This window comes from Plectropomus leopardus, chromosome 19 (assembly GCF_026936395.1).
Source record: "Plectropomus leopardus strain MGB_pleo_1.0 chromosome 19, ASM2693639v1, whole genome shotgun sequence".
Lineage (NCBI taxonomy): Eukaryota > Metazoa > Chordata > Actinopteri > Perciformes > Serranidae > Plectropomus > Plectropomus leopardus.
In genome coordinates, this window is record NC_142194.1 from 14,167,056 (window position 1) to 14,191,066 (window position 24,011).

General features: G+C 37.8%; 1 protein-coding gene across 3 annotated transcripts in view; it reads right to left on the bottom strand.

Moving 5' to 3' along the window:
• Window positions 1-24,011, bottom strand: part of ccdc186 (coiled-coil domain-containing protein 186) — a 38,308-nt gene that overhangs the window by 5,524 nt on the left and 8,773 nt on the right. For 2 of the 3 annotated variants that reach the window (XM_042507512.2, XM_088069859.1), the window contains 10 exons: window positions 23,873-23,992; window positions 22,712-22,816; window positions 20,984-21,082; window positions 18,852-18,938; window positions 18,619-18,761; window positions 16,400-16,655; window positions 15,913-16,102; window positions 13,466-13,564; window positions 12,995-13,223; window positions 3,970-4,189 (listed from right to left, as the gene is read on the bottom strand). In XM_042507512.2, coding sequence (XP_042363446.2) covers window positions 3,970-4,189; window positions 12,995-13,223; window positions 13,466-13,564; window positions 15,913-16,102; window positions 16,400-16,655; window positions 18,619-18,761; window positions 18,852-18,938; window positions 20,984-21,082; window positions 22,712-22,816; window positions 23,873-23,992 — 1,548 coding nt within the window. The remainder of the gene's footprint in view (window positions 1-3,969; window positions 4,190-12,994; window positions 13,224-13,465; window positions 13,565-15,912; window positions 16,103-16,399; window positions 16,656-18,618; window positions 18,762-18,851; window positions 18,939-20,983; window positions 21,083-22,711; window positions 22,817-23,872; window positions 23,993-24,011) is intronic. The other variant, XM_088069860.1, reaches the window with a different exon arrangement.

A 24,011-nucleotide genomic window follows, 5' to 3' on the forward strand; every position in this document is an offset into this window, starting at 1 on the left:
GAACTCAAAGCAGTGCATAGAAATAAAGTGATTCTAGTACTACTGCTAAAACAAAAAAAAAACTCATCACAAGCTTTAAAATGACTAAAGCTAAATTATCCATCAAAGCAAGCGTAAAGCCTTAATTTGTCTTTTGTTTTATTGTCAATTTATTGTTGCCATGTTGAGTGTTTTTATATCATTACTCCCTGCTTACTGCCAATCATCCTTCATCCACACAAAGAAAAGTTGCTGCCAGAAAATCCTCCCACGTTACAATTTATTTTCTCATTTGTGTTTTTACGTGGGTTTGACACAAAATAAAGACAATATGAAGCTGCTTGTTTGCAAGCATCTAATGGGCCAACAGCAACAAAACTGCACACGGAGCAAAAAGGCAAAGAGGCTGCAACAAAACACGAAGGCAGTATGATGACACGTTTTGAGAGTTCACCTTGTTTATGTGGGCGCGTTAGAATATTTAATGTTTTTTCCTATTATTGTTACTTTGCCTGTTTGTTGGCATGTTTGGAAGCAGTTTTTCGCCCACTGCCTTTGGCATGGATCCAACATCCGTTTGACACTGTCCGGTGAGTAGAAAAATATGAAGAATAGGTTGGTTGTGTTACAGTGCATAAAGCATGTATCGCACACTTCCTGTGCAAACAGAGTTGTAAATAGGTTAAACTAACTAAAATTATTCATTCTTTCTAAAATAAAACCACCAACTGGTATAAGTTTAGACTCATCTACATCTCATAACTCCTCAAAATGTACACATACTCCAGCTGGATGGTTAATGTTATTTTTTAACATTCAAAACAAACTTGCTTTGCCTAGTCACCACAGGCTGCTGCCGTCCTGGCACTACATTTTCCGGTGTGTCTCATCTGACTGCATCATCTCTTCAGACAGGCTGTTGTTATAAACCGCGAGCTGAGATGTGGAACGGATTCCATTTAACACTAACACACCCAAATATTGGTTTGGTTGAAATCTTAATTCAATTAAATTATCAAATGACTCACAGGTGCAGAGGCGGGACAAAGCTCACATACACATTCTGAGAATATAGGCTTGAATCCACAATTTCAGATTATGAACTAGTGAGCAGGAGAGCATGTCTAAGTTACAGTGGGTCACAGTTTCCTTACTTGGCAAGAGCATCAATAATGCAGGTTCTGAATTAGACCACGATTCTATGTCATCTCTCTAAAAAGTGACTGCTGATAGACAACCTGACAAGCACACTGTCCTGACAGGACTGACGGCATGTCAAATAAGACAAAAAAAGTCAGATGATGTGATCCATTTTTGTAGCTGACTGTAAAGCTTGTCGACATTCAACGCAAATTTCAGACAACTTCACTGGACAAAGAAATCTGCAGCTGTCATGATATTCCCGCTGTTCTGATTAAAATCCCTTTTAATCCACCTCCACAGTGTCGTGTATCGTTAGTTAAGTATTTTATTACCATCCCTCTACTGTTTAAAAAAGCTGTTATTAATTGACTGATATGTTGTGCCTAATTTACAAAAGCAAAACAAGTGGGATTTCATAAACTTAATGGTTTAATGTTTGATTTTTTAAGCCACTGTGGCTTAAATCAACAAAAAATACTTGCTATCAGTCAAGCTTAGGTATTTAAAATTCCTTCAACTAAATTTCTCTGACAAGCATTAAGCAGATGGTGTCAATTTTAGAAAAAAATACAGCAGAAAAAAACATCAGGATTTGCTGAAGTTAATGGTAATGTTTTAGATCAGTGAAAGAAAGTGTCTGAAGACATAAGGATAAGAGGAATCCAAGAATAGCAACTGCCTCTGCACGGGGAGGCTGGCTATGATACCAGTGAGCATGATCACTTTGCGGGGTCTAAGAACTAAATGAGGCTCCCCATCAGTATTCTGCATGAGCAGTTCATGCACTGTGAAAAAGTGTTACAGTAGAGGCATCCAGGGATCCTGCAGTCTTCTGGGCTGGTGTAGGTGTGAAGACTTAGAGGAAGTGGGCTAAATTTCAGTATGAAAAAAAAAAATCTAAATGCTAAAAAAAGTCATTATTATTATGCAAGCATAAGCTTGGGACACTAGTACAGTAGGTCATCCGACTATAAAGCAAGGAATCTCTGTCTGTCTGTCTGTGTCCTTCGCATATCTCCAGAATCATCTATGCTATCTACTTCACACTTGGTGGACTAGGGACCCAAGGACACGTGGTGTGAAATCTAGTGCGATTCGGACACGCGACAATGTAAATAAAATTTGAATTAACAAGGGAACAGCGCTCTGTGCAGCAACGGTGTCAAGCATGTCTTTACCTACGTCTACTGAGTAAGTCTGCCATACTAACTTATGACACTAATTGCATTAATTACGTGCTGTGATGTTTTCACAGACACTCACTCACATGAAAAACATCTAAACATAATTCAGTATCAAATTTAGCTCTGTGTAAAGTCAACAATCTGATATTTCCAAGATGATGTGATGGATGCTCAGATCAGTACTGAGATTGGTAAATGAGCTTTTAGGGTTTTTTTTCTGCATCAAATAAATGGAACAAGTTACAAGAGGTAGTGAAGTTAGACAGGTATGTGTCGATAGATCATTTTATCTTTGGTTAATTCACAGACATGATCGTTATTTATTATTTTTATTTTCAACATTTTATTTTTTCTGTTATTGTTGTAATGTATTTTTTCACCGATGGCAAATTTATTCTGATTTCACTTTTTCATCTTTTCTAGCGTTTTTATTGCTATTAATAACTTTTGACAGACATTGCTAGCCTTATGTTTTTTCACAGAATTCATCATATTATTGCAATTGCTACCATATGTTATATAGCCTTTTAGCCCATTTATGTGAATTCAGGGCACTGCTGTAAAAGAGCTTAATACTCAGTCAATATTCCCTGAATAAACAATGGTTTGATGATGATGAAATCGGAGTTCAGCTGAGTGAAACATGATGCCAAATATAGCAGAGGATCTCAGTACTAGTTTGGTGTTCAAGGTCCGGTTCTAGCTTATAGTGAATATTTTGAAGATAGACTGCTGGTATATACTCTCTGACAAGTTGTGCAACACATACAGTGTCCAGTTGGTTTTCTTTATCCTGAAAGACACCTCTTGGCATCTCCTCATCCTCTTCAATCATCTTAAATTCAGCCATGATTTATATTCCACTGATTATTTAACTTAAAGAGACTAGATCTTAAAATTTTCTGAGGGAATTGGTCACTAAAGACCTTCTAGAAATACATAGGGGGATACTTGAGTAGCTAAGGGCAAACACTTAGAGATCAAAGAGTTTTCCCTTACAATATCATTAGGAAATTAATATGGTGATTTTATGCAACTCATTTTCTTATAAGGAATCCTTAGATGATAATTTAGGGACAACTTTATCTTAAGTGGTTTTTGCAACTGCGTCCAAGTTTATTGAACAGGACCCAATCAAGTGCAGTGCATGAAATTTCCAGCTGGCTTAAAAAATACTTTTTTAATAAAAAGGCACAGATGAAATTCTTGAATAAAAAATTAAGGGGTGAAAACACTTAAAATGTGGCAGATTACACCTGTACAATAGTGATTACTATCTGTGCAATAAGAGCAAATAAACCAAACTGCCAACACAAAGGAAAGCTACAATTATCCACGTATATGAATAAAGACATACTATTATACATTGTACCTCTAATCTACGTGTATTGTAACACACTAAAAGGTGAATCCACAACCTGACATGAACTTTTTTTTTTTTAATGGTGATGGCAGCGCCTGCACAGTTTAATAGTCAAGGTGGAGCCTGACACTGACACAGCCAATTAATTATCCGCTCGAAACAATAAATCACTCGCTGCAAATTAAGTGGCTTTCAAGGAAACTGCACACATCATCAATATTACCAATGCATGCAAACCAGCTTTTCTGCATTTATAGCTCAATACTTATGAAGTGTGTTGCCTCCTGGGGGTCAACTTACCTTCAGAGTAATGTTCTTCAGCAGTGTGTCCTCCAACACAGCCTGCAGCTTCCTGTTGATCTCCAGCGACAGGTCCAGGGTCAGCCCGCTGTCCGCTGGGTGGGAGGTGTAAAGCGAAGCCATGATGCCTCCCCGTCGACTCAGGTGGGCCTTGTTTATATCCGATGCCTCCGATGAGAGGGCCCCTGACTCCTCTCTTAGCACATAGCTCTGGATAATTCTGCAGGAAGAAAGAGGAGGAGAGGAATCAAACAGTGTGCTTTAGAAAGAGCGGAAAATGACGTGAACGTGTGGCATCAGCTGCAGACTGTCAAGCAAAGAAAATTGAGAAAGTGAGATTTATAGGTTGGAGCATGGAGAGCTCCTACAAGGCTATTAAAACGTTTTCCAGTAGCAAACGTTTCAAGAATAGTAAGTGGGATGACTTGTTGAACTCATGAGCACTTGATACTTTCAGTCATAGTTAAAAAGATTATTATTGTGCCACTGAGAGCAGGAAAGGTAATGAAAAAGGGCGGCATTAGAATAGGCTGCCAGGATTCAATTAATCAACTATGTGTGTGTGAGTGTGTGCGAAAGTGAGATAAATCTGCATGTTCATAATACATTTTCATCTGAATAATAACACAGTGTCGAGGTTAAGCTATGTTTGTGTCAGAGAGAGGGAGAGCAGCGCATTCATTAGCTTAACAGCTCTAAACTTCCTGTTGTCCAATTTTCCCAGAGCAGCCCCGAGAACACTGATGAGCCAGTGTGTTTCTATTAAGAGGAAAACAAACCCAGACAGTGGCACTATTGTGACGGAAATTCATTACTGCGTCCTCAATTATTATCTTTTTCTTAATATGCGAAAGAGGAGGCAGAATAATACAAGGCACTATTCAAGATAAAAGTGACGGTTAAGGAAATTAGTGTGGGAAGCTCATTCATAACATTTTGTCTGTGCATGTCTACTGCCATAAAAAAAAGAGAAAGTTCATGCTAGACTTCATCTAACACATACAGGACTGGAACGACAAAAAATTGCAACTTAATTTTCTCTTAAGGCTTGGTGTGGTGGCAGGTAAAGATGGTTGGATAATGCCCTACAGAAAAGGTCAACAGCCTCCTGTAAATCTCTTGAGATGGGCCAGTAATCAATATTTGAAACCTGCTCTCAACCCAGCTGAACACTTAAAGCACTGACTTGAAACAACAGTATTCAGCCCCATACTGGCATTGTTTAGTTCAAATTCAGAGTGTGTCTGAGAGTGGATTTCTGAAGGTGGGTGACTGTAGGCTAAGCAAAGGGATGCTTTTGATAATAAAGAGATTCTGCAGTTAAGATATTCACTCTTTGAAAATCAGCATTTCTCCACAGAAACACGTGAACACAAAAGATTCTTATTAGAAGATTCAAAAAGATAACTGTCGTGTAGATATATTGGAGGTGAATACTTACATGTTGCATTTCTACTCTAACTATTACTACTGCTACAGGGCATGGGTGGTATTAAGGTGTAAGGGTATACCAGGGCAGTTAGAAAGAAGGCATGATTTTCAAAAATACAAATGCTACTCTTTCTATTAAACTGATACAGGGATGGTGTATTAAGGTGATGTATTGTAGTGCACAGCATGCACCACAAGAGGTCAGTGAAACAGGCAGCTGAGCTGAGAAAGATGGCGACTGCAAGTGGTGGGGATAACGTTACAGGACTGGTTTAAAAGAAAAAAGAAAAAAAGATAAATTCCTCTGCACCTGTTTGGGAGTATTTAACTTTATCATAATATGACATCTTCCAATTATAAATGCAGTTTGTTAGCCACATGATTTTATACAACACACATGGTATTCCTGCAAAAAGGGCACTTATTTCATATCTATTCATTACTTTATAGGCCTGAAATATTTAAACCCAGCAAGATTTGTCTAAGCAAATTACACATCAAGAACACAGCATTGTTGGTTAGACAATAACATATTATATATGCTAAAATCACCAGCAGCTTAGCTTTTACAACCTTTTTTTTGTTTTGTTTTTGTTTTGCACACAAATACTGATGTATATTGTATATCCCAGTGAAATGTCAAGAGTGTATGAAAAAATATGTTCTGCTCAAGCCAAAGTGCTACACAAAAATGCTACAAATGAAAATGAAAACTGTTAGTGTGCTACATCCTTGAAGATGTATTTCACTGTTACTTTTCACTGCTTTTCATAAAACTAGGCTCTCCATGCAATAGAAAGATGCAAGTACTTTAAAAACTGGTGCTGAGAAAACAGTAAAATGACTGTGGTGATTAATTTTGCTCAAAAAGGTAGAAAACCTTCAACTACCAGAATGCTCTGCACTGCAATGGCCCAAAAAACGCTCCTGCAGGTAAGTGACATAATGCAAACATTTTTTAAAAACATTTGAGGCAATAAACAGACAATTCAGAAACAGAATTTTGCTTATTGGAGCCGTTTAGTTTTTCCAGCCTCCATTTTCACTGTGTAGAAAGCAGTATGGCGCCCACTGCCTGTTCACAAACTCTTGCTATTCCAGTTAAACAGAGCATTAAAAAATGTTTCTGAAAACATTTTTTGCAGAGAGGCAAGAAAAAGGCAGTGCAGTAACATAATTTTGGTTTACAATTGATCAGTCCTGCGTAGTTTGGTCTGAATTTGAGAGAGAGAGGGGCGGGTGGGTCTCTTGATGCACGTCTATTCTGCAATTCTTTGTATGTGCCAGATAGAACTGCTCTGTGCAGATAAACTATATTAATGTCTTTAATAAATTAATAACTTAATGGATCCAATCTAGAGAATTACACAGACTTCAAGTGGTCTCTTTAAATGTTAAGCACCAAGATTTTACATTCATTCATTGGGTACTGAAGTGACTGAAAAAAGAGCCTGATGTTAAACTATTCCTGCTAGGGAGGGCATTTTATTTAAGTGGGCATGTTGTGAAAGAGATCTCAAAAGGGTTGAAAACATGCTAGGAACTTCTGTTTAAGACAATTCACAATACGCCATGCATTAGTCCAAATACCAAGATAAAACAGCTGAAATGTGTTGTGCGTACAACTGGGTATGCAGCAGCTTGGGGACACTTGGGTCACAGACCTCCTTGAAATGTAAAAGCATTTTACTAGAAATGAAGGGATGCACCGATTTATCGACCATAGATTGGCATCAGTTGATAATCGCTTTGTTTACCGCCAACAGCAAATAAGATGACAAACATTGTTGGCAGTATCCAGTGTTTTCTGTTGTATCACATCTATTTTGCTCAGGCTAAAAAGCCGGGCTGGAGACTAATGTTTTCCCGTCGTCTCTGCAACATTTTGGGAATGAACAGAGATCTTTCATGGGATGCCTTCGAAACGAATGGACACATTAAACATGCCATGTGCATCAGGGGATGGACCCCATTCATTGTGAACAATAAATCCATGTTGAAATCAGCAGCAGGAGAATTTAGCTGTTAGCAGCCGGTGGCCTGAACATGTAGCTAGAGGAGACTCTATTGAAATACATTATGGTGCGTTCAAGCCTAATTCAGCAAAAATTTGTATTGGGCGAAGGTAAATTGTAATGTTATCATGATGTGCTCAAATGTGATATTGTAAAAATCAGTTTTTGGAGAGAAACTTGAAGAACACAGTTGTTTAAAGGAGAAATTTGTTTATGTTTTCACAGCAACATGAAATAGATATTAGAGAGGGAATTATGCTTTGTTATATGTAGTAAAAAGCCATTAGGAGTTTTGTTATAAAGATATTTATCATGTGAAGAGCTATATGAAAATATGTTTCACAAATGTGTATGATTGGATTTGTGCTCATTAAAAGGAATTGTAAGTGTTTAAATTTTATTTTGTGCTGCAAGCTGGACTGCTCCAACAAAATTTCATTGTATAATATGCAATGACAGTAAAGGTCTATCTATCTGTCTATCTAATGACAGGCTGAATGACGTTACAGCTGTTGTTTAGTGATGAGGTCTGGCACATAAGGGGGATTAAATAACAACAAAAAGAAAAAAACATTGGAATCAGTTATCAGCTAAATTATTTTTTTTTAACTTAGGTGTCAGTCCATGATTTCACAAACAGTGCATCCCTTGGAGATATTAAATTTATAACTCTAAAGTAAATAATACATCATAAGTCTACTCGGAAGGAGAGAGGATAAAACTCATACTGATATTCACTATTGACTTTTACATACACTCTATGTGGGAAAAAAAATCAGCCCCATCTTTTATTGTATAATGAATCTGTTTTTTGTCTTGGTATTGTCTTTCACAGAAGTCAACCCAAAGTCTATGCACTACATAAACCTAAAACTGTATATTGCAGTTGTATGCATTACCAACGAACAAAACAAAAATGTCTATGGAGCAAGAAAAAAAAAGAAAAAGTACATATTTAAATGATACATTTGCTATGTAAGCACTACAAAAAAAGCCACCATCATAACTCATCCCCATCCACACACACAAACACACCACCTGGGCTTGCACAGACATAAAATGAGACTGACCTCTGACTAATCTTGCAAGGGTCCATATTTGGACCCCAGTTCCATCACGACAGTGTTTAGTAAAAACAAAAAAGTGACAGAAATTAAAAGATGCGGCCACATGGTGTGCTGAATGGCATGCACAGGTCGGCAAGGGGGCAGAGATGTGAGCAAGACAATGTCTTTTTTTTTTTTTTTTAATTTTTGAGTAACGTCCTTTTTTCCCAGCTGAGACAGTGTAAGCAATGAGGGCAGCAAGTCAAACATGCATAAGAGAGGTGGCAATTCTGGCTGTTGTGTCGGACTACCCTACAGTACAAATGTTGGCTCTTAAGGTGACTAAATCTTGTGTGCAAAAAGTGGCAAAAGAAGATGCAGAGAAAGAAAGATATGCCTGTGGTTGTTTGTTTTATCTTAATTGTACTCAGAACTACAAATGCTAAACCATGAATTTAAAGGCAGTTATCAGACTGGGGACACTTACATTAATGTAGATACTGTACTTTAGATCAAAATCTAGATAAATCTGATGACATTTTCTGTGTTTTTTACAAAACTTAACAGGCACTGGCTTACATGCCAACTACGATCAAAATCAAAATGAAAGCCTGACTGGCAGATATCCCAGATGACTTTGAAAAGATCCATTATAATATATCCGAACACAGGTGTGGATCCATAATAGCTTAAAACAGAGCTTATCTTGCTTAGCAGTGATTACAACAAAACAGAGCATAAAGGGAGGGGCGCTCCAGATAAAAAGCCATCTAAATCTCCTGAACAGAAGGCCTCCTCCTGCTTTGCTCTCGTCTGCTTTATATCAGCATCATTCTAATTCAAGTCACATGAGTGGCCCATTTAGGCTTAATGGTCATAGTAACCAGGTGTGGGTACCGAAGGACAGACTTCATTGCCCTTGAAGGATGATGCTGCTGTTTCTGCATGTTTTAGCTCATTTATTACAAATCAGATACTGTATAAACATTGTAGCCATTGACCCGTGTTTGACTCCCTGGCAGCGCATAATATGAATGGCTGCATGATAGGTTAAAAAGACAATTCAGCAATAGAGTTTTTCTCCACTCCCACAAGAGTTTTCCCAACAAAGTAACAATCCTATATGCTGTTGTCATCAGTTCTACTTATTTCAATTTAGTTTCCAAAAGAATCATGTTTTTCGAGTCAATTTGGCATGGCCGACAGCTTTAGAAACTCCAATACCCATGAGTCTCAGCCACTGTTGGAAAGAAGCCAGTCAGAGGTGTGAATCAAAGGTGCAGAAAAATTCAAAGTGTCTCAACGTTGCAGTCGGGAACTAACCAGCACCAGAGTTGCTGAATTAATACAAAATTCACCTATCCAAGTGTCCCTTGAATTAAAGAGGACCTATTGTACTTAGTTTGGGTTCATAATTGTATTTTGCGTTTCTATTAGAACATGTTTACATGCTTTAATGAAACGCTCCAACTCAAGCACAGCTCTGCCGCAGCTCTTTCAGAGATTCAGAGTCTCACTATGACTACAGGAAGCGGCACTTTCTACCGTAAAAATCACCACCCGTTAAGTCTTCTAAACCAAATGTCTTCACAACAGGACAAGTTCCAGCAGGAATATGATCTGATGCCTCAAGTTTTTGATTGCAGGGATTACCTTTATAGATATTTACCTCAATATTTAAAACTCAGCCACAATTAAACACCTGGCATTGTAATATTAAATGACACAAAGTAACAAAAATCATAAGAGCTCCCCTTTAAGATTCAAGTTCCCTGGAACTTTTACTCTCTGTACCCGGGGTAATAGCTCCCCCTACATCACAACTCTTATCTTTTTTGGAAAGTAGTGGCTACACGTGAGTAGTAAATGGTTCCAATTATTAACAATAAATGAGCTTAAAGATGCAAAAACACGCTATGGTCATACAACAGAGTGGTACAAATGTGGAAACGTAAATCATACGTGAGCCTTTGTTTTCACTAACTGTCCTTTATCAAAGATCCACTAAGCTCCTGTTTCCACATCTCTGTGTCTTCATTCATCACCTGCTTCAGGCTTACAGTTAACTCATCAGTGTTCACCAGGCTGTCCTGGAGGGATAGGGACAGAAAGGCACAAATTCACATCCACATTCAGGGTAGTGCAATACCACCCCCACCCCACCACCCGCTGCTTAGCTGAGATTTTTGCAGTGCTAAATTTAGCCCAGCAACCGTGGGATTCGTCCTCAATTTTAACTCTTGTAATGTAGGTTGAGGCTAATGGATTCAATACAAGCATATAGCTTGTAGGAAACAAGTGAGAAGTGGAATGATCCAAGAAGAATCAAGTAGGGAGGATTGGATATCTCTGAGCATTGTGATTATCATCTGGCAGTGTTAATGATTGTTTGGAGCGAGCTGTACTGATCAATGAATAAGATTTCTCTCATTACAGAAACATGTCAACATGTCTTGCATCCCTCTGATTCTACCTAGGAGATTCTATGTTTTGGATTTCATATCCACACCCCATTTTTTCCTGACATTGTTCCCCAATCTACTTCAAGGCCTTACCTATACATAACGCAGTGATGTGATTAAGATAGCTCTAACATCCTTTGCACTGTCTCTTTAGTTTAGGTGATGGCCATGAATATGGATAGGTCCTCATTAAGGATCCATACTGAGGCATTCTTCCCTCCCTTGATCGGCTTGACTATAAATAGCTTCGAGTGAAGTTTGTCACGATTCAGAAGTGCGGCGCATGAGTTAGAATCTCAAGATGAGACACACAGTGGGGGGTAGGAGGACATAAACTGTGTGTGTAAGCATACAGCGTTTTGTCAAGGTGAACTGAAGCAGCAGCACACCAGGGAGTGAGGCATGGTGTGTTGAAATATTTTAAAGAAAACTTGTATCTGCAACACTACAACCAAGTACTATAAGAGTTGTGTTTAACATGTATAACTAAGACAAATACACTGCATTAAGTGCTTTTTCCCTCTGCTCTCACTTCTGTGCTACACTGGAATAACTACTGATGTTACTGTACACAAGGTGTTGCTACTTTTCTTTAAAGCAGGTCACACAAATTGTGTCTGTAAAAGTTTCTACAGAACATTTCAGGGTACTAAGGTTAGGCGATGGGACTTCAGCGTGGGGATAGGTCTGGCTATGCAAGACAAGCTACGACAGTGTCATGACGGCTGGTAATGTTTTCACCTTGCGAGTCTGTGTGTGTCATCATTGTAAAATGTGGATCTGATAGACCGACTGTAGAGGGAACAACCACAGAGGCGCTTTACTTAGCCAGGTGTTCATAGCTCTGTCTGTCTGGGGGCAGATTTTGTCAACATGATAGCATCACAACTATGCAAGATGCTTACTTAAGATCGTAATGAATGCCAAGTTCGAAGATGGGTGTGGTCTCAGAAAGGGGACAGAAGTAGTGGATTACGAAGCAGGGAAGGGGCCATTCGAAGCTTCACTTTGCACTTATGACCCAACATTTGCTTTAGAATGCAGATTCCTCTTCTGTGGCTGAAGTAATCCCATCAAAAGATGGTATCTAGTTTTTTCTGGTCAAGTTTAAATGAAGTGTGTGTTGCAATGACCTAACAAGGTAATTTGGCTGACGCTAGTTGTAGTTTGCTAAAAGAAAAAATTGAATTCAGAAGGTGTAGGGTTGTTTTTTTCAGTTAAATGAGTAAAATAGTTGTAGTTTATAGTAGTTTATAGTTTATTTTGTTTATTTATTAGACTTAAAAAGCGCAAAGAGCTTGTGACAACAGCCAGCTGGAAAATTTTAACATATCACTCAACCCTGGTATCAGCTCACTATACCTATCTGCAAAACTGAACCCACATGCTAAGAGCTGTGTTTGACATGTGGAACTAAGAAAACACACTGCATGACTATAGTACTTTTTTCCCTTTAACACATTCACACAGCCACAAGAAACTGCTCTCACTCCTGTGCTACACTGAAGGCTTTTTCACAAGGTGTTGCTACTTTTCTTTAAGGAAGGTCACACAAATTGTGGCCCAACAAGTTTTTACAGGATGTTTCAGAGCACCAGAACACACACTATTTGTTACTTGAACTTTGTAAGAGTAATCACTGAGTGGTAGTGGAGCACGCTGAATCTCGCTTCAGTGAGTGACTTTTTATATTTCGCTGACTCCTCCTGTGTCGTTTAATATCTGCTGGTTGTGGCTTGCTGTTTTGTATGTATTATACAAGTCACGGTGCTAAGAGCTTGACAACCTTTAGCAAAACTGTGTCATTAATGCACTGATGCATTAAAACTGCGGCGGGGTCTGAAACACTGTGTCTATAACTTAATGCATCTGTCAGTTTTGTTTAAGCAGGATAGACCATCCTCCTCTGCTGGGGTGAAATCTAAACACCCTGCATTTTAGAGTCAAACTGCTGCTGAAAACAAAATAATTTAGCATTTTATATAGCTGTAAGAAAAAAAAATAAAAATAATGAAAATGCTCTCGCCATCTCTCTTTCTCTGCTCCCCGTACTTTGGTCCATGCCACTCACTTGGTCTTTTTGCGGATCTCCTCCACCAGTTGCTTGATGTGATCCTCCATGAACTCAATCTTTTCTTGCTTGCGAGCCAGGGCTTTTTGCAGACGGACAATGCGCTCCACCAGCACAGTCTTGTCAACCTCTGGGAAGCTGTCCACGACCACCACTGAAGGGCCCGACTGGCTCTCTGGTGATCGCTCTTCAACACCACTGCTCCCACCGTGGCGTGCGTTCAAGGAGCCTGGGAAATGGAAGGCAGGGATATCAACCTTAACTTAGAGAGTTTTTAATTATTCTGTCTCTGGTCACGTGCCAGCTATAATTTTTTATAAACAAAAGAACAAATACCCTTTATATTGCCTTTTTTAAACACTACCTGTTTTTCAAGGCATATTTATGCCACCCAAAAGAAACTTTACAGGAACAACATTGGAAAAACAGAATACTTTTATCAAATGAATTCCATTTGTGTTAAATACTAACCAAATCCAGTGGCAGTACCTGAGGAGCTTGAGCGACTGCCCATACTGCTGGCATCTCGGTCGCCGCCTCCATTTTCAACCTGCTCCAGTCTCTTTCGGGCTGTAGAAGAAGAGAAAGTAAATAACTGTCAAACAGAGAGACTAAAATCAATAAGTCTGCGTGATTTCAAAATCATTTTAGCTAATGGAACACATAAAGCCCAGTTTTATCTCAAATGGGCCAAACTAGTGGACCCACTGCATAATGACCTGTAACTAACTAACTAAATCCATAATGTTCTAATGTTCTGTTTCTTTTGGGATAGAAAAGCACAAGAACACTTTGGAAACATTCATCCATTTACTAAAACAGATGAACAGCCAGAGATGTATCAGGAAAAAAAAGGTGAAATTTGAATGAATGAAGGAATGAATGAAACCTTTATTGCCCCAAGGGGAATCTGCTTTGCACAAATTAGTACAAAAGAGTATAAAAAAACACATTTAAAACAACAATGACATAAAAACATGCAAAATGTTATAAAAAAGCATAATAATCGGGAATTTGATAAAGGACATTAAGTCAAAAAAGTGCCGGTTCCAGACCATTTCATCAGAGCTTGTTAAGCAGCTGTTGTTGCATGGAACTAAAGCCATTGATCAGCCTGCTGCTTTCTAAACGTCATCACTCAAGATAAGCTGTACGTGAGTTAAACACACATCTTCAAGCAGGTAGCCAAGATGTAATGTAGATAAAAAGCGCTGCCAAAAATGTCACTGCTTGTCCGACCAACAGTCAATAAAGCCCTTAAAATATTCAGTTCAAATATATCAGTAGAGACAAGCAAGAAATTCTTTGCATTTAAAAAGCTATAACAAGGAACATTTGGTATTTTCTCCTATTATATAGACAATCAACTGATATCAAAGCTGTCAGAAGTAGGAAACAGATTTTCTGTTGATCACCTTGATTTCTCAACTAATCACTTCAACACAAAGCAATAGACAATACTGACTGGGGTTTAGACTTAAAAAACAGCATGCAAAAATGAAATCTTACAAACAAATTATTGGAGGCAGAGGCCCACAAAAATGTGAGATGAAAGGTGGCGCTAAGCATTATCGCTTGACTAAACTTGCTGAGTTTTGCTCTGTGAAGGTGTCTCTATGAATTAAGGTGATGCAGGCTGCTTTAGAAGAAGAGTGCATGCTCAGCAAACCTTTTTTGCATCAACAAAGGCTTAAAATGACTGTGCTGCAGTCAAAATCTGTAAGGGCAAAACTGATGAATGATCACAAGCTCTCCTAATAAATATGTCTGTCTGTCCTACATGCAAAAAGTGAAAAGCTCCTGTTAATGAGATAACGGCACTGCTGAACTTAATTCCTTGTGCTTACTGTGTATGCCCAGAGAACCAAGCAGGGGAAACTGACTCACACTGTTAAGTATAATACTAGCATGAGAGGAACACTAGCTCTCTAAACATTGCTGAATGCCCTTGTTTCTCTAATTTACAGCAATTCTATTCATAACTTATTAAACATATTATCTGCTTTTCTTAGAATCACACACTTTTGAATTGCCACAGCAAAACTGGAGTTCAGAAGAAAATGTTCAAGTTAATGTTTCATGATGTTACACTGAATTTTATGTCCTATATTTTTAGAGACATTAATTTAAATGCGATGTGCTGGACCTGAATATCAACCGTGATGTTTCCAAGCAGCAAACAAATTGCAGTGAGGAACTGATGAGTCTATTTGCATATATGGTAGCTTACAGTACATGCAAAAACTTGCTGGATACTGACTATGGTAGTTTACGAATTGCTAAGAGTCGCCGGAATATAAAAATAGAGGTGAATTTTTTCTTGGATACTATGTTTAATATAAATTCTCCACATTCTAAACAGAAAAGATACATTTTGAAAATGCATGCAAAGACACGTTTGTAAATCACATTTTTGTTGCTAATTGACTCATCTCACAATCAAAAACTGATTCATTTGGTCTGATAACATTTGGAAAGTCAAAAAGAGCCACATGACCGAAGAATTCTATCCCCATTCGAGAGAGCAGAGTGCTAAACCGAAAGCAGCTGGGTCGGCCTGCTCTATGAACCTTACAGTGTCAAAGCAGTTCCAATCATTCGCATACACTGAACGTCTTTCACCAACTGTCATAGGAATGAACTAGGCCCCAACTACAAGACTGTATCAAGTTTTCTTTTCATTATACTTTATAGTGTTTGGTGCTCTTGAAAAAACAAACCAAATGAAAGAAGCAAAAATGTTGGAACTTAATCCCTCCAATCACACAGAGTCTTCTGAGCTATTGGTGTAGAAGCGCCCTACTCTAAATGGGTCTTATAAGGTGTAATCCTCCTGTCTGCTAATGAAATATTACATTAAGTTGGGTACTGTACCATGAAGGAACTACAGAGGTATACTGTACACTTTTTTTTCTAACCTTGTGTTAGTTGTTTTGTCAGGTCCTTGATGTTGGCAGCTTGTTTCCTTTTCTGAGTCACCAGCTCATCCCTCAGCTCTTCAACTCTGGTTTTTAGTTGGGCCACCTCTGTCTGCAGTGCTGCCCGCTCTTCCTGCAGGCCCTGTACCTCCTGCTGCCTCAGCACTTCTTCCTGTTTCAGCAGCCGTGACTGCAGGATTAATGGAGATGGGGGGGGGGGGTCAGAGTAATGATGCAATAACAGCCATGATAGAGCTGTAAGACACGATAGTTATGAGTGCTTTCGAAAGCAAATTCACAGCCTAGCAACCTGTGGCTGAATAGAGAAAGAATATATATAGAAAACATTATTTTAAGGTTTTCTCCCAAATGTCAAGCCCAAAAATGTCCCTGTTCAAGGACACTGTATGTTCCAGATCAGACAACTCAGCTGTTATGTACCACTGCTATGTCTCACTCTGTCACTTTGTGATTAAAGTTCACTGACCTTATCATCTAGTAGCCTGTTGGTCTCCTCCAGCTTTGCTTGGAGCTCTGTAAAGCTGCTGTTGAGCTGATCCAGATGAGTCTGCAGTGAGTTACTTTCTGATTGGAGCTGGGCGTTCTTGCTGCTCAGTTTCTCAGTGAAGCCCAGTAACTCAGCTTCACGCTCCCTGCTGCCTTGTACATCCCGCTGGAGGTCAGCCATCTGGTTGGTCAGGCCGTCCACTTCCTCACGAAGAGAAATAATCTCCTGTTTATCACTGCGGGACAAAAAAATGATTGGCAAGGTGAAAATACAGACAAAAACTCACACTAAAAATGCAAATGCGTAGCATAGCGGTACAGTTACACATTAAAATTGCACAGTAAACAGGCAATTATATTTAACAATTGGCACCTTTGTGATTTCTAACTCTGCAACTGAGTGTCCAAGTTGTTAAATCATAATATAAATAATTTTCTTTAGTTTAAGTCATTTCCTCAGCTAGAGTAGTTATTTTTTGTTATTCATACACTGTGATATGTAAATAAGTTTGTACTTCCTCTCACTCCTTTTTAAATATGTAAACCAAGTCATCAAGTGTGTTATTTTTCTTGTGGGTTAGGTAGAGTAGGTTGGGTTTTTTTCAATTGTCTGTAAATATATGTCAGTCTGCATGTTTGTATGATAATTTCTCTATTTTCTTTTTTACATGTTTGAAATTCCCAAATCAAAAACAAACATCAATGCACTATTGAGTGGGATGATTCGTTTGTTTACAGCTGAAACAGTTAATTTCTGATTTACAAAATAACTAGCAAAATGAGCCAAAGATAAAGTTTCAGGATGAAGGTCACAATCTTCACTGGTAGTGGACCACAGAACTGGTGGCATCAATTATTATTTCTTTGCCAACAACTAAAAATGTTGCTGCGAGTGGGGGCGGGGGGGAGTCCTGCTGCTCAACATGACAGCCAGAAAAAATGAGAGAAGCTTTTGCATAAATCTAATTGGGTTGGCGCCACCTACTTATGGTACTCTGGCTCACATAGAAAGCAGAATCTCAATAAGAAAAGTTTCTCTATCAAGTAATCTGCACATGGCCGGCAGAGCCACACACCCACAGAGGGACCTGAGTCCCCTCCTGCCTGTGTGCTATATCTGTCTCTGGCCTATCTTTAATGCTGCGAAAATGTACCTGAAAAAAAAGAAAGAAAAAAGGGATAAGAACCGCACTGATACAGATGCACATCTCAAGAACTGACACTGGCCTGAAAGTTAACCTACACCACACACAGTTGAATTTACATAACCCCTTGAAAACTGAGCCAGTTGGGTTGAGATCTTTCAAAAACATGGAAAAAAGGCAATGAGCAACTTAATAAGAAACCAAAAATGAGCAAGAAATTAGTAAAAAGTAAAAAAACAAAAACTAAAATTTATAAATGAACTAGGAGGACATATCTTACCAAGTTGCTCATTTCCTTTTTTCCCCATGTTCTGAACGAAATCAAACCAGTATACTCTGGCTCAAAAATTTATTTACTTTGGCATCTGAGAGCAGCAAAAGAAAAGTTTCTAAGAGTTAAACACATCTTAAACTGAGAGGAGAAATTAGCAAAAAAACAATGTCAGGAAATGAGTTTTACACTCAGAGCCATCTCCACATTTGAACAGAAGCACAAAATGATGTTGTTGTGATCAGAGCTGCAGCAATTAATTTGATGATCGATTAGGCGGTTTGAGGAATTTCTCATTTTTTTGAAAAGAGTGAAAATTCTCAGATTCCAGTTTCTTAAATGTAGATATTTTCTGGTTCCTTTACTCCTCCATGAACTGAATATTTTTGGGTCGTGGACAAAACAAGACATCTGAAGGCCTCATATTGGGCTTAGGGAAACGCTGATCAACATTTTTCACAATTTTCTGATATCTTATAGGCAAAAACTGATCGATTTTCTATGAAAAATCAGTGACAGGTTAATTGACTATTAAAATAATCATTAGTTGCAGTTGTAGTTATGATGGGGTAACACCTTGAAACAAAACAAAGTATGTGACCTCTACATTTGACTATGCAAATTTACAAACATACAGTACTGATACTAAAGTCGGTATGATGGACTTCGCTCTTTAGCGTGTGTATGTGTGGATTTTTACATTTACTGCTGCAATGTGTCAGTGCTTGAGCTTTACTATTAGCCCTCGTCCTGCATGATCGCTGTGAGAGTGCATGTTTGTACCGTTGACTCTGCTCCTGGAGCGCGGTGATCTCCTCAAGCTTTTCTCTCTGGCGTCCGATTTCAGCTTTCTGACGGTTGATGATCTCCCTGTACTTGCTCAGTTCGTCCTCCCAGCGTGGACGCTCGTCCTCCAGACACTTTAACTGCAGAAGACATGCCCTTAATTAACCTCAAAACCTGCTGGTATCATGTTCACACACACTGATGTCCAAGCACTTATCTGTATGACAAACCTTGGTTCGCAAAGTGATGAGCTCATCCATGCCCTCTTTGTAACTCCTTTTCAGGTCATCCAGCTCTTTGGCCTTCACTCGATGCACCTGCCAAATACAATAAGTCCTATGTTAGCTATGCATCCACTGTTTTTTTTGGTTTTTTTTTACTTTGAGCCTCTTCATAAAAGCAACTGTAATTTTATCTAATTGAAAAAGATATGTTTTGTTTTTTTAATGATCTGCCAGTTCTGAGTGTGATGACTAAGACTTAATACACAGTGACAATTCAGTTCAATAGTTTTACCCATCAACTTAACCCTCAGTCATACTTAACAGGCACATTTTTCAAAAAATCAGGCAGTTGCATCATTTCATTGCTGATGCATTTCCTGACAATCCAAGTTCGACATTTATTAACAATACTTTGCTTATGCAGTCATTACACATGCCAAAGAAAGGCTGAATAATGTTTTGTCTGATCTTTTTAACAAAGCCAATAAAGGTACAACCTCCAGTTTTCCAATAAGTTATTAGTATCCAAGACAACATGTGAGTAATGATGATGATGCTGGCAAATGTACTGTTTGTTTCCTCCATTCATCCCTTCTCATCCCATTTTAACACCCACACAGAAATGGAGACCCAATTGTTTTGTTTGCATTATTTATGACTGAGCTGCATCATAGCTTGAGCAAAACACATATATTAAAATAAACACAGATTTGGGCCAATTTATTCATTAGCAGGTCAGAAATATTTACCAAAACTGAGATCCTACATTGTAAAACCGCTCCTAAAAATAATCTGCTCAGTGATAGACCTACAATAACTGTATATCACAGCTGGAAGATGTGCTGTATAACAGAATCTCTGACACCACGGTGTTTAAATTAAACTGTATTAATCTTTTAACAGGGTTCCCACACATTTTCATAGACAAAATTTCAAAAGCATTTCAATGACTTTTCAAGGACCCATAACAATTCATATTTTCTTGTCAAACTTACCTAGCGTTTTTTAAATCATATCAGATTAAACCTCTATTTAAACATGATTTCAGCTAACTGATATAGATGAAGGGAGAGACAAAACACAGGGAGAAAATTAAGAAACATATGATGGTAAAACGCTGTCAGACATCAATGCATATAACGTTAAATCACCAGCTACAGAAAATAAATTTGGCATTATTTTACATTACATGGAATGCTATCCATAAAAGTTTTCTGTAAAATTTATTACCCACAACATTTTTTTTTTTTTGGCAGAATGATTGATTTTTAATTATTCCATGACTTTTCCAGGCCTGTAAAATGTGATTGTAAAATTCCATGACTTTATTTTTTCCATGACTGTGGGAACCCTGTTTTTAAGACTAAAAATCTGACAAAAATCTTAGATAGGGGTTAAAAAAAAAAACTTTCATCTAATCTTAATACATCAAAATTCATATTTAAGGCCTGACATTTGTGACCTTAATTTTAAGGACATGTGAAAACTCTGGAGAAAGGAACCAAGCTGTGGAAAGATGGCGAGAAATGGGTGATGTCTTCTGGGCTGCTGTTTAAACCCGCAGCCTCCATATTGATTATTTCTAGGCCGTGTATTTTTAAAGTGATTCCCCTCAGAATGAGCCAGAGAGAAAAACAGGCCATTGTGTTTGGATTGAGTCCACGTCTGTGCTAGTGTGCATGCGTGTCTGCCTGTAGAGCCTATGTGCCAGTTTGGTACTCATTCCTACTTAAAGCAATTACACCTCTCAAACTGATGAAAACAGCTGAAAATAAACATTTTTACTAGAAGTGCTGGCATTGAGACCATCGATAAAAGGCTGACGACTGGCCTGGCGGGACAAAGCGAATCTGTAATTTTAAATTAATAGGAAACCTCTATTAGTGTTTATTTGGGGTTTTTTCTGATGATCATCACATAGATACAAATAGAAACACAAATCACCAGCACATATGTTTGCAGCAAAGGTATAAACTACTGTTGTTTGTGGTAAAGCTGCTTAGCATCACATTTTGTCCAGGATTCTAAGCGCCCACGCACTGGTCACTTTGAGCTAATGTATACACACTAATGACTTCTTGCAAGGATACATGTGTGCAAGAAGGCGTTTGTATGTGTGTGTGCACAGTGGCTGGCACCTCTAATTGGTCTGTTTGTTCCTGCTTGTGTTTCTCCAGCTCTCCTTTGGTCTCCCTCAGTTTAGCATCCAGCTCATTGGACTTGAGTTCCTCTGACTCCTGGGAGAGAGAGAGAGAGATAAAAGAAAGTCAAAAACAAGACAATAGCCAGGGTGACAGGGAGAATGAAGAAGCCAAAACAACAGTAAAAGAGGGGCTGACATAAGAAAGTGGCTAACTTGGAAGAAAGGGGGATTTGTGATTTAAAAGAAGACATGGGAAAAAGGAAGCAACTGATAAGAACAATTAGACACCAAAACATAAGTTTGCAACAAATATATGTGGCAGGGTTCCTATAGCTTATGGCAAGTGGGATTTAAGATTTTTTTAGAGATGCTTAAAGGCATTTGTAATGCCACACAGAATTAAATTAAAGACCAATTTAAAAAAAAACCACAAACAAACAAAAAAAAACAATATTAGAGAAAATAAAAACATAAACCCATATCAATATGTGGAGTTACACAAAATTTTGTCCAAATATTCATTGTAACAAAAACATGACTTTCTAAGTGACAATAATGTGAAAGGGATTTGGTGTCCAGATTTTACAATCCAACATCAGAAAAACCGAGTTCATAAAGTCCTGCTTCCCATGTCGTAGAATTTCTTTTTTTTTAGAGAGATTTTAATACCAATTAAGGCCTTATTTTTAAATTAACTTCAATACTTTTGAAGGATCCACAGTAAACCTGTCTGGGGTTCATTTTGGTTTTAGTTCAGTTCAACCCTGTTTCTTATTAGTTACATGGTGTAAGTTACAGCAGTATATTTATATTTTTAAACATGCTATCAATATTTATATTTGTGTTGCGTTTATATTTATATTTTTATTTTAAAATATTTTATTCTATTTTTTTTTTTTAGTTTCAGATGTTGTCTTTTTTAATGTCTTGTTCTTGTATGTGCTGTCACTGTGCAGTGTATGCTCTGATAACACACTTCTGGTGAAAGACAGTAGACAGTACCACAAAATATTTCCGCCACAGAGAGAAAACTACAGCAGCTCTTTACCACCATCACAAGGTATAAATGAAAACTGCCATTCTCATGACGCAGAATCATTGAAGTTCAATTTTATCTCACGGAATCGCATCTTTTTGTGTTCTACAACAAAAAATTTATGACATGTATACAGCGTCATTCATGCCTTGTGAGAGCATAATATGTGATACAGCGGCAAGTTTTATCACCTCCTTCCAGTTAATTAATTATTTGACCAATTGCTCAATTCACTCAGAGTAATAAACCAAAAAACAAGGACTCTAATTTTCATCATCAATTATTCTTAGTTATTTTCTTGATTAATCATCTTGTCATTAAAATGTCAGAAAATATTGAATAGTGCCTGTAATATGCGACCAGAAGTCCAAAAATCCAAAGCTATTGAGTTTATTATGTATGATGTATATAAGCATAACATTTTCATATGAGGAGGCATAAAACCAGCAAATGTTCTCCTTGCTTAAAAAAAGGACTGAACTGATTATTAACTTGTCAAAACTGTTGCCAATTAATTTTCTGTCAATCTACTAATCGACTAATACTTACAGCTCAACAAAAACATGCAATCTGTAACAGCATCCGACAAATCCAGACATGCACTGTTTCTCAGACGCAGATATATATTATTTGTTTACATTCTTAGCCCTAAGCAAACTAATGAATCAATATGATAATATCACAGACCTGGTATGTTCGAATCATGTCCTGACAGTTCTTGCGGATCTGTTCAGTTTCCTCTTTGGCCTGGGCCAATTTGGAAGTGGTCTCTCTCAGTTTGTCTTTAGTTTCCTGCACACAGGTAAACAACAAAAACATGCTTTTGCAATTATGGCACTCAAAAAAAGGCAATATCGCTTTAAATCAAAGCCTGGACTGTATAAACCTAGAGATTTGCAAAAGGTTTCTGTTTGTGACTTCTTTTCCTGGCAGATGCTTACATAATTCAGACAGAGTGATTTACACACACATCAAACACACAAACCAGCACAGAGAGAGAAACGTTAGTAGCTCAGCTCTTGTGGCCTTGAGACACTCCTGACTTCTTCCACTGTTTATCGTTGTGTATTTGCTTGGAGGCAGTTCAAAATAAAACCATTATTTCGTAATAGACATCTTCAAAAATAGCGTTAATGATTATTTCCTTGCAGGATCATTACTGTACCATTTTCACTCCATTTCATTTCGCCCCCAAATTTAAATTCTCATCTAATTGTGTTTTTTTTATGGAGCGGCTGCAGATATAAAATGACTGAAGAGGTTGTCATTTGTATCCTGGAAATACTCAGCAGACACAAATGTCTGACAAACAACAGGCATGGTTTCTAGACCAAATGAAGAAAATCAACATTGACCATGATTTTTTATGAAGTATATACATATACATCTGATATGGGCAATGCATCAATTGAATTTGTCAAAAAAGAAAACTATTAAGCATGTATGATTGTTTAAAAGAAAAAAAGAGACAGACAATAGTATAAAAAAATCCTGGTGGATTATTTACAGGAAATAGTCTGCTCAAAATGTATCTAAATTCGCTTGTTTAATACAAACTGCAGTTATTGCATTCACAACTTAAGTTTATTGTGCGGATTATTGGATGTTCCGTCCTGTGAATATAATATGAAATATCTATGAGATATTTCACTCAGTTAGGGTCATTAATTTACTCAATAATAGAAAAGTGGTCCCTTTAGGAAAAAAGGTTGGGACAAGTTATATTTAAGACTTATTTAGACTTTTAAATTCCACTTGGACAACAATTCTGTTAAAAAATATATTTAATCTCAACAGGATTGCTTAATAAGTGACAAAAATAGCACTTTATAAATAGCACTACTTTACCTTGTGAGTATCTGCCTCAGTCTTGAGTTTGTTCTGGGCCCATTTGACCTTGATGAGATGTGAGTTAATCTCTTCCTTCAACTTTTCCACCTCTCGAGTCAACCTGCTAACCTCGCCTTCCTGAGAACACAGAGAAATG